At 40.8% G+C, this 15,000-nt stretch overlaps 1 protein-coding gene across 1 annotated transcript in view; it reads left to right on the forward strand.

Annotated features, from left to right (window-relative positions):
• Positions 1–15,000, forward strand: part of Tmtc2 (transmembrane O-mannosyltransferase targeting cadherins 2) — a 387,746-nt gene that overhangs the window by 194,258 nt on the left and 178,488 nt on the right. Inside the window, exon 3 of the mRNA XM_029542332.1 lies at positions 9,044–9,872. Coding sequence (XP_029398192.1) covers positions 9,044–9,872 — 829 coding nt within the window. The remainder of the gene's footprint in view (positions 1–9,043; positions 9,873–15,000) is intronic.

The raw sequence follows: 15,000 nt of genomic DNA on the forward strand, positions 1-15,000 counted from the left end.
CAGATATTTGGTCTTACACACACACACACATAAACACACACACATGCACGCACACACCACACTTTACAATTAATTTTCCTAAGTCAAGTATTTTACTTAGAAAGTAACATAGGCTTTACTTAGCCATGTTCCATTAAATCAGATATGCTATATATGCTTTGATATCCAGATTCTTGTGTCCACTGTCTCCTTTATGAAAACTTTTGTTCAGTTATAATCTGCGAAAGTTGGTGGTGGTGAATTTTAATCTCTAGGTGATTGATTACACTAACTTCTATGTTTACCTGATGTTCTAAAGATTTCTGTTGGTTGTTGAATTTAATGGGAAATATTATTGTATGTTATAGAATCAGAGTAAATACATGCTATTTTAATATAAAAAAGGTTTTTTTATTACACCAATCTTCAAATTCTTTAATCAGAAATACTAAGACTTTTCAACCTTCTTTGTGTCTTTTAAAATACCAGACATTAAAATTCTCTCATCTTACCTGTTTCTCAGTGTGGGGGAAAAAGATTTCTGATCTTTCATAGAGGCTATTTATTAGGGAAACTCATTTTTCTTTTAAAGCAAAACATATTACCTTCACAGACAACTCGATTATATATATATATATATATAAAAAAAAAACATTCATTAACCACAGAAATATTTCTAGATGGAAATAATTCCTGTTTATGCTTTTACACATGTATTCTTTGTTGTCACTGTTCAGACAGTTGTGGATTTATATTTCTGTTGTGGGGTGAAGATCCAGTGAGGATTACTTGGGGCAGGAGGAGAGCTAGGAGAAATTCTATGTTATTGATAAACGGAAAGCTTTGGCTTCCATGCTAACCGATGGCTACAAAATGGGTGGCGTATGGTTTGTTATGTCTGCAGACTCTTTCCTCTGTCAGAGCTTTCAGGAACTGATTTTTATCTACTTTATTCTTAGAACCACTCTCATTGCCAGGGGCTTAATTTGGAATTAAATGAGCCTTATGCTTAAGTAATTTATTCTCATTAGTTTGCCAAAAATGAGTCTCATGATGGGTGTAATACTCCCAAGGCAGAATGTTTACATTTTTGTTTCACTGAGATTTACATATTTCTTTTCATTTTCACTTAAGTCCCTGAAAGTCTGAGATCTGAAGGCTATACTGAGTCTGCGTTCCTCACGTTTGCCCTGAACGGGGGGAAGGGCTGTGTCAAGTGGATGAGCGTCCCGTCCCTGGGTTTCTTCCATTTTGCTTCTCTCTTGTTCTTTTTGCTTGGTTGCTTGGTTTGGTTTGGCTTGGTTTTTTTTGTTTGCTTGTTTGTTTTGGGTTTTTTTTTGGGTGTTTTTGTTTTTTATCAAAGAGGATCATGGGGGGAAAACAGTACACCCCAGGCCTCCACAAAAGTCCCAGCACCAATCATCAATAACCACCCAGAAATCTTATTAGTTCCCTTTGTGCTTCTGAGGTAGGTGGTCGTTGTGAAGTTTCGAGATAAATTTCACATATTTATTTATTAAGTGATGGCTTTTCTCTTTAATTCATTCAGTGCATCAATAAAGTGAAAAACTTGTAAGCATCATGTTCATGGTTTATTTTCATGGTGTGCTTTTTTTTGTGTGTGTGTTTTAGTAGTTCTGAAAAATCTTTCTACAACTTTGACATTGCAAGTATGGAGACTGGAGTGATTTTCCTTGTTAATTTAAAGGAAACGTTTTCCAAACTATTAAGAACCTGTTTGAACTTACTAAGAACTAGGCAGAGGGAGGGCTGGATCTGGGTGGGAGAGGCGAGGGGGAGGAAAAAAAGGGCGGAGCAGGACCAGGTATGGGAAGAGACAGGAGAGAAGTCCAGAGGGCCAGGAGAATGAATAGAAATAAGTACCAGCAGGGGATGGGGAACTTGGGGAACCCATAGGAAGTCCCACAGGAAACCAGGAATGTTGGAGAGTCCCAGGACCCAATGGGGATGACATTAGCCTAAATACCCACCATCAGGGAGATAGAACCTCAGGAGACCACCTCCAGTGGATAAACAAGACCCCCAGGGGAGGGATGGGGCCACCTACCCATCTAAAAAACTGTCACTGCCTAAAGGAAATGCAGGAACAAAAATGGAGCAGAGACTGAAGGAAAGGCCATCTGGAGATCCAGAGACCTCCCCACCTTGGGATCCATCCTATCCGTAGACACCCAAACCTGACACTAGTGCTGATGCCAAGATGTGCTTACAGACAGGAAGGAGCCTGGTATGGCTGTGTCAGATGTAGATACTCACAGCCAAACATTGGACAGCCTGGGGACCCCAATAGAAGAGTTAGGGGAAAGGCTGAAGGAACTGAAGGGGATTGCAATTCCATAGGAAAAAGAACAATATCAAGTAACCGGACCCCTCAGAGCTCCCAGGGACTAAAACCATCAACCAAAGAGTATACAGGGGCTGGTCACTGGATCCCACTACATGTATAGCAGAACATTGCCTCATCTGGCATCAATGGGAGGAGAGATTCTTGGTCCTGTGGAGGCTTGATGACCCAGAGAAGGGTGAGGCTCCAGTAAGTAGGCAGGGAGAACCCTCTTATGCAAAGGGAATAAGGTGTGTGTGTGTGTGTGTGTGTGTGTGTGTGTGTGTGTGTGTGTGTGTGTTAAAGGGAGACTAGGAAGGGGGAGAACATCTGAAATGTAGACAAATTAAATGTTAATTTAAAAAAAAAGAACTTAGATTCCATGCTGTAGACAGATCTATGTCATTTTGTGAGCAAACACTTGAAGAAAGCCCTCTCTGGCACAAGCTGTGTCTGAGTTTTGTGTAAAATTGCACTGGTTTCCCATGTGACTTATAGTTTACAGTGCATTCAGATCAAGAAAATATGTTGATGTAAAACTTAGGAATCTGATTTACACGGAGATGAGGAAAGTGGGTAGAGAGGATTGGGGATAGACACAAACAGGCAGACAGACAGACAGACACACACACACACACACAGACACACAGACAGTAAGCATGGGTACCGGGAGTTGAAAAGCAACATTTGTTTTTCTTTTTTCTTTTTAAAACTTTTATATTTTTATTTTTTAATTAATTATTTTATTCACATTCCAGATGTTGACCCCCCCTTTCTGGTCCCCCCACACACAGTTCCTCACCTGTCCCCCCTACTCTTTGCCTCTGAGAAGGTGCTCACCCACACACACACTTCAGCAGCCCCCTTCCCTGGTGCCTCAAATCTCTACAGGATTAGGCACATCCTCTCCAACTGAGGCCAGGCAAGGCAGTGATGCATCATTTCTGTGTTTTTAGATATGGTGCCTTGATGTCATGCGGGTATTGTTTTCTTTATGAGCCTTTCTGGGAGTCAGGGGTGGGGTGGGGTGGGAGGGACAGAGACATCGTGGGTGAGGATTCAGCTTAACAAAATTTAAAATGTTGAAATAAAGACAAGCAAGGAATGAATCGTAAAAGTTTGGGGGTCACTCACTCTTAATTATTTATCTCAGTGCCTACAAATCTCAGGTTCTGGGATTCATGGATGTTTCAGTTTGAGTAAAACCCATGTAAAGCTATTGATAATGTATATCCTAACCTTTGTATCTGTTAACTTTGTTTAATGTTTTTGTCAACTTAAGGGAGTGTCTATCAAAAATCATGGTAACCCTGACAAAGTAATTACAGATATTAGGAGAACATGGAAAATTAGAGCAGCCATGGTGGCAATGCCTTTAATCCCTGCAAATGTCAGGCAGAGGCAGGAGGATCATTGTCAATTGGGGGCTTTCCTGGTCCATTTAGCAAGCGAGAAGCCAGGACTACATGACCCTGTGACCCCAAAATGAAAAGTATAGTAAAAGAAAATATTTTAACAGGGAACAAGTGTAAATTATAAAAGTTATAGTACCTATAATGAATAAAATACTAAAGTTTAGAACCTAGTGCATAGATATGTTTCAGTAGTCAGAATGCAGGTCGTTGCCATTGCTTAAGAATTTTAAGAGGCAAGTTTTATATATCCAGTGTAGGCATGTGGTTCTCATGTCTAAACCTCTCCTAGGGATTTTTGGGGCTTGAACTTGGTGGTGGTGTACCGGTTCTACTGCAGTGCTCTTCACCGTGGCCCAGTTCCAGAGTCAGACTAGGTGTCTATCATCAGACGAATAGAGTTAGACACAATCAGGTAGAACTCTTATTCAATTTTTTATTAGATATTCTCTTTATTTACATTTCAAATGCTAGCCCAAAAGTTCCCTATACCCTCCCCCCCGCCCCTGCTCCCCTACCCACCCACTCCCACTACTTGGCCCTGGCCTTCCCCTGTGCTGGGTCATATAAAGTTGGCAAGACCAAGGGGCCTCTCTTCCCAATGATGGCCGACTAGGCCATCTTCTGCTACATATGCAGCTAGAGACTCGAGCTCAGGGGGGTACTGGTTAGTTCATATTGTTGTTCCACCTATAGTGTTGCAGCCCCCTTCAGCTCCTTGGGTATTTTCTCTAGGTCCTCCATTGGGGGCCCTGTGCTCCATCCAATAGCTGACTGTGAGCATCCACTTCTGTGTTTGCCAGGCACTAGCATAGCCTCGCAAGAGGCCACTATATCAGGGTCCCTTCAGCAGAATCTTGCTGGCATGTGCATTAGTATCTGGGTTTGGTGGCTGATGATGGGATGTATCCCCAGGTAGGGTACTCTCTGGATAGTCCATCCTTTCATCTTAGCTCTAAAATTTTTCTCTGTACCTATATCCTTTCATGAGTATTTTGTTCCTTATTCTAAGGAGGAATGAAGTATCCACACGATGGTCATCCTTCTTGGTTTTCTTGTGTTTTGCAAAATGTATCTTGGGTATTCTAAGTTTCTGGGCTAATATCCGCTTATCAGTGAGTGCATATCTAGTGACTTCTTTTGTGATTGGGTTACCTCACTAAGGATGATATCCTCCAGATACATCCATTTGCCCAAGAATTTCATAAATTCATTGTTTTTAATAGCTGAGTAGTACTCCATTGTGTAAATGTACCACATTTTCTGTATCCATTCCTCTATTGAGGGACATCTGGGTTCTTTCCAGCTTCTGGCTATTATAAATAAGGCTGCTATGAACATTGTGGAGCATGTTTCCCTAACAAATTTTTGAAAAGTTTCTTTTTTGTTTCCTGTGTGGCCTTTATACACTCTGCATAGTTTGCACCATGACTTTTGCAAGCTGTGCCATGGCAAGCTGACTTGGTTTGTTTCATTACTGTGTAGTAATTCATATTGATTATGTGCACAAGTACACTGTACATAATTTTCCCTTAATTGCCTCATGGCTTCTAACCATAAGGGCTGAATAAACTTTATGACTATACTACTCTATTGAATTTTTAAAAATTATCTTGTTTTCATTTTTTGGCTATATGAGTCGTTGCATTATTGTCCTTGCATTTAAGACTTTACATTTTTAATTAGCTTACATGTAGCAAACACATATTACCAAGTATAGGTGATACAAGATGTTAACTTTTCTGCATGTTTTCAATTTTTCCAGCAGGACTATACAATACCTCTTTACTCAACCTCTTTGATGACTCTTTTAAAGTAATTTCAGTAGCGTTTGTTTCCACTTCCTGGTTTTTAGCTTTATATGGAGTATACATTTTCACTGTAATTCCCCCCTCCTTCTCCTCCTCCTCCTCCTCCTCCTCCTCCTCCTCCTCCTTTTCCTCCTCTTTCTTTTCCTCCCTTTGCAGTTATTTGAGAGTTTCTCTGTGCAGCCTTGCCTGGTAATTTCTTAAATACAAATTCATCATCTTTTACAATATTTTGTTATTCCTGATTAAGAGATTAAGGAATTCTAGGGCTAAGCTGTGTCTTGAGGTTGCAGTCTGATTTGCCGATCTTGCCCCTGAATGCTACCTTTTATAGTTGTCTCACATCCCTTGTATCTTAGACTCCCTGACTCATTTCTTAAGAATTCAATTTATTTGAGAACCTGGAAGCATGGCTTACGTTTCATTATTATTTTTTTAGAATTAGAGAAATCTGCCATAAATATTCTCATAATAGAGGCCCAAGTGTCAGCATTTTCGCTGGCCAGGTTAAATCTGTGCAGTTACGGATGGAGTGATTATCAGTTTAGGCTGTCCTGTTGTCACCTAGGTATTCTACCTAGATCAGGACATGCGTATTTTTATTTCTGTTTTGAAAAAAAAAAAAAAGTCATTTACCTTTGTATGTATGGGTGTTTTGCATGCATGAAGTTTTGTACCATGTGCATGCAGTACCCATGGAGGCCACAAGAGGCCACTGGTTCCCCTGAAATTAGAGTTTCTGAAGGTGGTGATCTGTAGTGTGGGTGCTTGGGATCAAACCTGGGTCCTCTGGAAGAGTAGCCATTGTCTTCCCAGAGTCTCTTCTCTAGTGCCAAGGCATTTGTTGTTTTAAAACCTTAGAGTGGGTTCTGGTCCTCCCAAAGTGGTCTGCAGAGGGTAGTATTTGACAGTTGAACATGAGCCTCTCATCCTTCTTAGGACCTTTGCATTATCATGCACAGAATTGTACCTGTCCCAGGTGACAGCCTTACCGACGTGTTGAGTAAACTAGCAATGGGTCAGCGGGTATGAGCACTGACTGCTTTTCCAAAGGTCCTGAGTTCTAATCCCAGCAACCACATGGTGTTTCACAATCACCCGTAATGAGATCTGACGCCCTCTTGTGATGTATCTGAAGACAGCTATGGTGTACTTATATATAAAATAAATCTTTGTTTAAAAAGATTTATTAAAAAATATAAACAAAAAAACAGGAGGCAGTGGTGGCACACGCCTTTAATCCCGGCACTTGGGAGGCAGAGGCAGGCAGATTTCTGAGTTTGAGGCCAAACTGGTCTACAAAGTGAGTTCCAGGACAGCCAGGGATACACAGAGAAACCCTGTCTTGAAAACCCAAAAAGAAAAAAAAAAAAACAAGAAAACAAACAAACAAAACAAAACAACAACAACAACAAAACCAAAAGCCAAAAACAAACAACTAGCTATGTTTCAGCTACTACGTGGCATTCTCTTCTATTTTTCCCTGTCAGTTACTGAACTCTGACCAAGCTTACACTGTCATATGTGTAAGCTTCAGCTTCTTTGTGTGTGTGCTTGCTGTATTTAGCTTTTAAGTCTTTGATGTCAGCTCATTGGAATACCCGTGTCTTGTCCATCCCCGAAATAACAGCGTGGGGTAGCTGGATACACTAGACCAAGAGAGAAAATAAATACCATCAAAGCAGCTGTTGTGTAGCCTCCACCATAAGCTGTGATCGGGGGATTTTAAGTTCTTATGGGGGCCTGAGTGACACTGGGAAAATTGCCTTTGAGGAAAATAATGTATCAATACTCGATTCAATGAAATTTTCTCGTCTTGAACATAGGCACTAATCAGACGATAGGCATTAAGTTAGAAAGTAAAAAATCAAAGATCTTTAAAGGACAACGAAGAAAAGGTTTGAAGGCCAAGTGGCTGGATTAGCCCAGAGCTTTGGTTTGATTAGTATCATACCCCTTCCACTTTTTATAGCATCCCTTGAGAGAGAATTCAGAGGCTGACAGGTGCCAGATAATAGATTCAGTGTCCTTTTAGTGACGCCACTTATTTCCCCATTTTCAGACCTTACCATTGCATTAGAATAAATGTTTCAGAACATGTGGTTCTGATATCTTAGCCCCACATACACACAGACACACAGACACACACACAGATACACACACACACACACACACACACACACACACACACACACACACACAGTGCCTCTTTTGGAAATAGCTTTTTAGAGGTCACCACATACATTGGCTTTTTTCTATAAATATATATTTATGTATATTGATGATATATATTCATTTTAAACGTTTTAATTACATTATTATATAATACGTTAGTATGTTATAAAATGTATAATTTTAAAGATTTATTTATTCGTGTGTATGGTTGTTTGTCTGTTCACCTGCTCATTAGAAGAGGACTTTGGATCCCACGGGACTACAGTTATACCCAGTCGTGAGCTGCCGTGTGGGTGCTGGGAATTGAACTCAGGACCTCTGGAAGAGCAGCCAGTGCTCCTAAGCCCTAAGCTCGCTCTATAGCTGTGCTATATTTCTGTTTAGTTCATGCTGATGCTCCCACATAAGGCCAGCAAACATTGCTACATCCCCACCTTTGATGCCTCAAGTGACAGCATCTGTTTCACTCTGGCTAGCCTTGAACTATGACCTTCCAGCCTGGGCCTCGATATCGCTAGCACTGGCATGTATTACCATCCAACTGTGTTTTACTCTAGTTAAAGAAATTAACCAGAAAATTCTTATGAACACAGATGTCTTTTCTTTGTGTGTGTGTGTGTGGGGGGGGTGTAGGGTGGAGGATCTTTCTGATTCTTCTTTCTCTTGAAATAAGGAAATCCATCATTAAAACCTAGTTTAAAGACTGTGAACATTGGAAAAAGTATATCTGGTTATATTTGGTTATTAGACATTGAATATTATTCCTGTTGGTGAGCAAGGAGATTTAAGACAATGACACTGAAACTATCATGGATGTGGCTATAGGCTCTTATGCCTTAGACCTGAGCAGATATGACTGTTCTTTGCTTCCTCTATGAAATCTAAATTTATAAAATAAAAGACGACAGTCATCGGGTGACTGTGTTACTCACACAGGGCCAAGTCCCGTAGACCTGGTCTTTCCTTTTGACCTGACACTGGGAGAGAAATAATTGAATCCATTTCGTAACAGTCAGAACTTGGATGCTTTGGTCATTGATGTTTTAGAAAGGAAATTGGAGAAAAAGAAAGACACTTTATCCAAACGTATGTACAAACTAGGATTCTGCTAACTTTTTTTTTCTTTAGATGAAAGTTTCCCTAAGCAGATTTTAAAAGAGATGCAGATGAAGTCGTGATTTAAGTGCCCCTTTAAAAGTGTTTCAGCTGTGAATGTTAAATGTTCTCCCATTGCAGTGATGATGATGATGATGATGATGATGATGATGATGATGATGATGATGATGATGTTGACGTTGACCCTTCTCTCTCTCTTTTGCTTTCAGAGGAAGAACTTGTCTCTTTTCCTCAGCATTAGCTTGTTAACATTCTGGGGGACCTGCCTTTTGGGTGCCCGGCTGTACTGGATGGGCAACAAACCACCAAGCTTCTCCAACTCCGACAACCCCGCGGCTGACTCGGACAGCCTTTTGGCTCGCACGCTCACCTTCTTGTATTTACCTACCAAGAACCTCTGGCTATTGCTCTGCCCGGACACCCTGAGCTTTGATTGGTCCATGGATGCTGTGCCTCTTCTCAAAACAGTTTGTGATTGGAGAAATCTACACACTGTGGCCTTCTATTCTGGACTTCTCTTCCTTGCGTACTGTGGTTTGAAGAATCCAAGTTTAGACGGAGAGTGCAATGGGAAAGCCATGACAAATGGCAAGCAGAATGCAAATGGCCATAGCTGCCACTCAGATGTGGAGTACCGGAACTCAGAAATGAAGCCCAGCTTTGCGTCCAAAGTAGAGAATGGAATTAAAAATTGTGTACCACGGAGAACTCAGCTCCCTTCCACGGAGAACATTGTTATTCTGTCCTTATCTTTGTTGATAATACCTTTTATTCCTGCCACGAACCTGTTTTTCTATGTCGGCTTTGTAATCGCAGAGCGAGTCTTATATATTCCCAGTATGGGCTTCTGCCTTCTGATCACAGTGGGTGCCAGAGCCCTGTATGTCAAAGTCCAAAAGAGGTTTCTCAAGAGCTTGGTTTTTTATGCTACAGCCACGTTAATTGTCTTCTATGGAGTCAAGACTGTGATCAGGAACGGAGACTGGCAGAATGAGGAGATGCTGTATAGATCAGGGATCAAAGTGAACCCAGCCAAAGGTAACGCATGCATCATTTTATGGTTTTGCCTGGATGCTTTACACTGGCAGCCTTCTTAGAGCATCGTTTTGTGCCTTAAAACACAACGTTGCGGATGAGATCCTTTTATGTGAAACCTGCAGCTTCCATTCTTATTTTCGTAGAGACGCATTATATAACCAGTTGGAGACCCATTCAGCATTTCGTGCTTGCAATAGGAAACTCATTTCCTTGTATTCCTGATTATGTCTCCACACAAGAATTAGAACTTGCGTTGACTGGAAATAAAGGCTGCCATAAGAATTTAAGAAAATGCTTACTGTCTGCATTTTAAACTCTGAGTAATATTTATCTCTTTGATTATGGAATGAAAGTCAGTTTATCTCATTTAAATATACCCTAGGTATTGTTTGTCAAGCTTTGCTTGAGGAAATACCACAAGACTTGAAGGTAAGCTGCCCCTGAGTCTCACTATGGTGACTTAGGTGTAGCTGTGATCGATGTAAGGTTTGCAGAGGTTAAATATGCTCATGGCTACCATTAGTTAAAGTAGTTTCCTAATTTAAGATGTCTTAAGTAACTTTGGGGGAGTAGAAGCCTTTGTATACTGTAAAATAAGAGCAGAGACTGTACCTTTATTGCTTTTAGGATAGAAAAGAAAATCATTTTAACCAATCTCTAAATGGATGGACACACCAAAATCTAGGTTTTGTTAAAACACAAAATTATTAACCAAAATTGTTATCACAGTTGAGATAATTTAAATATTGGTAGAAACAAAAGAAAATAAGGAAATAAGGTTCGTTTTTACTGCAGATATACATCACAGTAAATTCTATCACAGTAAAGCCTCCAGGGGCTCTAAGAGATCTGCTTTGTATGAGCTGGACCCAGATCTCCTGGAAGAGCAGCCAGTGCTCTTAACTGCTTAGCTCTTTCTTCAGCCTGGGTTGCAGAGGTTTTTAAAGAGAACAGGAGGAAGGGTTGAGGTTGTTCATCCCGTGAAAGAGAAACCTCTTTTTGTAAAAAAAAAAAAAAAAAAAAGAAAAATCACTTTCATGTAGCTCTTCTAAGTCATGGATGTCGCCCAACTCCAAGACTTGTGAAAATGGTTGCACTCAAACCCCAGACTTTGTTAAAACGATGGCAGTTTTCACAGAATGATTTTCAGATAGTTGTCCTTTGGTGGTCCATACGCATTTAGAACAAGTCTATGTCACCAGTCTATATTCTTGTCATTTCAAACTGAAGTATGTGAAGAATTAAAACAAAATCCTCTGGCCTGTTACTTGAATTGCCATATCGGTTTGGTTTTTTATTTTTTGGTTTTGGTTTTTTTTTTTTTTTTTTTTTTGGTTCAAATTTTTTAATTAAAATTTCTGGCTAAGTTTCATGTTAAGCTGCTGCTACAAAGGGCTCAGATAAGAGGTGCTTTGGGAAGATAGAAGCTGTTATTTTTTCATGTGGCAATCTCAATACGTGCAGCTTGAAGTTGATAAGGTGGCGCCATGGCTTCATAGGATCCCTGCCATCTCAGTGGGTCAACCCTGCCCATGTGGTCCAAGATGGCTCATTATCACATCAGCACTTTGGCTGGCCGGAAAGGAGGGAGGATGGGTAGAATGTGGGTGTACCCATTCTTTCTAAGTTATTCTGAAGAAATTATATATACTGTGTTTGCCCAGAGATTGTTGGCTACATGTCTCTGTGAGAAAGACTGGGAAATATTATCTTTGGAAGGCAAACCACCCAGCCCAGTGTCATTACTCTGAAAGACAGGGAGAGCCATATTCAGATACCAAGGTCAGAATAGCAGTTTCTGATACACATGAGGTAGAAGCATTTTTTTAACCACATAGGTCATTTTCAGCATTAACTATTTGATGCCTGACAGTGATGATTTTGAAACCAGTGTTTTGGTGGTATAGTTAAAATGCCTGGTCATTTCGCCATCACTATAGTAAGCTGTCTCATAAGCCACTGGCCCATGCTTTCTTCATAGCCCCTGAGAAGCAGCATACACTTTAAGCCTTTTAACAAGAGTAGGCAAATTATTGCTTTCTGACGAGAACTAGTAAAAGTACTCTGAGACACGGTCTGCTAAGTTCTAGTCTTGTCTGCTGCTGCCCATCGTTTTACGGGATGGTCAGTCCATTTTCCCCGGTAGTTGGCTGTGAAGCAAAGAGTTATTCGTGCCTCCTCTCTTCCGTTGTCAGTTCGTGTCCATTCCACCTGTAATTGCTTCATGCTGTGTCTTCAGTGATATCTCCAGCCCCTGATCATGTTGTACCTCCTCCACTGTTATGTCCATAGGCACAGCTGCCATCATCGGTCAGGAGACCAGTGGTTCTCAATCTTCCTCAGGCTGCAGCCCTTTAATGCAGTTCTTCACGATGTGGTGATGCCCCCGCAAACCATAGAATTATTTTTGTTGCTACTTCATGACCACAATTTTGCTACTGTTATGAATCATAATGTAAATATCTGATATGCTGGGTATCTGATACGTGACCCCCTGGGGTGGGGCTGGGGGTTGGGACCCACAAGTTGAGAACCACTGCACTAGGGTATTACTAAAAGTTTCCTACCTGAATTGCTCCCCTGTGTTTATTTCATCATTCACTATGCCTTGTAATTTTTTATTTTATGTAATTTCATTTTATGTAATGGTCATTCCAGTGACCCTATGGAAATATGTCAGGACACACATGGCATTCCATACACCACGGCTTTCTACTCATTTCTCTTTCCGAGCAGAACCACAGAGTCACAGAGAAGGTGCGACATATATCTATCTTAGCTGCTTTGCCTTCCCGCACTCCATTCCAGCCCAGCAAGCTTCGCTGATACCTTCCATTTGCCTGATAAACTCTGAACCCTGTCTCTGTTGTTGCTTCTGGGTGGTGTGTTTTCTTAGATATCCCCAGTGGTGCATCTTCCTCTGCATCTTCCTCGGGTCTCAGATGAAGGTACCACTGTCAGTAAGATGCTTTATGTGGACTTATCACGCCCGTTGAAGATGACAGCCATGCCTCTTTATGCAGCATCCCCTATCTTCCTTCTTTCTCCGTGTCTCTCATAGCTCTCACGATGATGTTGCTCACTGTCTGAGTGTATTGTCTGTGTAGACTGTAAGATGGGATGGAAGAAACATGGGGGGTTTTGCACTTAAAAAATTCAATATGGTAGGAGAATGCTTGAGTTAGTGAAGTATTTGCTTCATAAGTGTAAGGACATCAGTGTCATTCCCAGGCCCCCTGTCAAAGCAGCGAGGCATGGCAACGAATGCATTGTGATCCCTGTAATGGGACACAGAGACAGGAAGATCCCTGCAGCGTGCTTGCCAGAGAATCTAGCTTGATCAGTAAGTTTCCAGTTAATGATAGATTCTATCCTAAAGATGGTATCGAGTGCTCCTAAGGATGATATATGATGTTGAGCTCAATCTTCCACGAGTGTGCTTATCTACATGAATGTACTCCTTCCACATAAGCATGTACATTCATGTGTGCACACAAGGCATAAATACCATCTATACAATAATGACTGTCCCTACTAGAGAGGAAGCTTTTGGTAAAGGACACTTGAACAGTGAATATGGCAGTCGTTGATCTTCTCGAGTTTCATATTCAGTTTAGAGGTAGAATGCTCAAGCAGGCAATAAGAAAATGTAAAATGTTTCTCTTTGGGAGAACGAGATGCCGAGAGGGATACTTTATAAAATGATTGATAGGACTGGACATGGAGGTCATTTGTATTTCAGGACTGTCGTCTGTCACATGAGCTTCCATTTTGAAATGGACAAAAGTCTTTCAATCCGGGTTTCTTGCTGCTTTTTTTTTTCTTTCTTTCTTTTTTTCTTTTTCCTATTTGTAAAGTGCTCCTAATTCTGACTTCAGTTCCTTCCTCGGCAATTATGAGATGGAGAAGAATCTTATGTAAAAAAAGGCCTCCTGACAATTTGTCACATTACTCAAGTCTAGCAAAAGATTAGAAACCCTTTAAAGCCAGTATTTCGGAATAATTTCTGAGACTACATATTGAGGCTGTTTTCCTTCCTCCTTTGAAAGCTTTTGAAAATTTGCGAGTACTTCAGTCTGCCATGTGTTCTTACAGAATATGATTTTAAGCCTCATGAAGCATTATACTTTAAAACTGCTGCCTTTATCATGGCTCCTGCAGACAGCTGCCAGTCATTAGCTGATTGGATGCAAATGGGTGATGCTTCTCCCAGTGACTGTGTGGCTAATTTATGCTTTAAATCTGCATGGGGGAGACACGATGCTGATTGAGACACTGTAAAACGACAAGCCCTGTCTCGGTCTGTGGTTGATAATATCAAAAACTCCTGGGCACGATTGATAACTGTCTATTGGAGATTTCACAACGATTTTGCATTCCTGGGCTAAGCAGGGGCAATTCTCTACGGTGGTTGCTGCAATGGGCACAACATTGCTGGATTTGAAAGATTTGGTTTTTGTTTTTTATATATATATATATATATATTTCATGCAGTACATTTTGTCAACCAATTGATACATATTTGCTCACAAAAAGCATTTTTTAAATTCATTCCAAAGCAGGTAAATGCATGATTTCTTCCTCTTTGGCCTCTGGCTGTTTCTGATGCTCTTTGTCCCCCCCACCCCCATCTGTGTGAAACTTGACAGCATTGTCATCTACCACCTTGGCTCCCAGGGCTGTACAATGTGTCTCTTCTTCCTCCTAGTTCATGGTCATTCTCTCTCATGGGCCTGGCCTCCCCAGACCCGTCTTTATTTCCCCTCTCCAGTATCTATAGCGTCACCTGCTACATAAGTGGGCAGCATGGATGTCTCATAGATAAATATATTATTGGCTTTTGAAATGAAGTGATGTTTCTGTGACCTCCTGGTTCGGAGAGCTTTTCCTTCTATGGGACCATTCAGCATCTCACCCTCATCACCTCTGGGTTCAAACCCCAACTATTTACAAACTTCCTATTCAGAAAGCGATCATCATCACAGACAAAGCATTATTGTAAACGTGAATGTGTAAACGTATAAGTGAGTGGTAACATCTATGCAATCCTGTTTGCTAAAACACTAAACGCCTACAAAAAGGTACTAAAAATGTTAAGTCCCTGGCTAAATAAGTCTCTGAAATGGAC

This window comes from Mus pahari, chromosome 9 (assembly GCF_900095145.1).
Source record: "Mus pahari chromosome 9, PAHARI_EIJ_v1.1, whole genome shotgun sequence".
Taxonomy (NCBI): domain Eukaryota; kingdom Metazoa; phylum Chordata; class Mammalia; order Rodentia; family Muridae; genus Mus; species Mus pahari.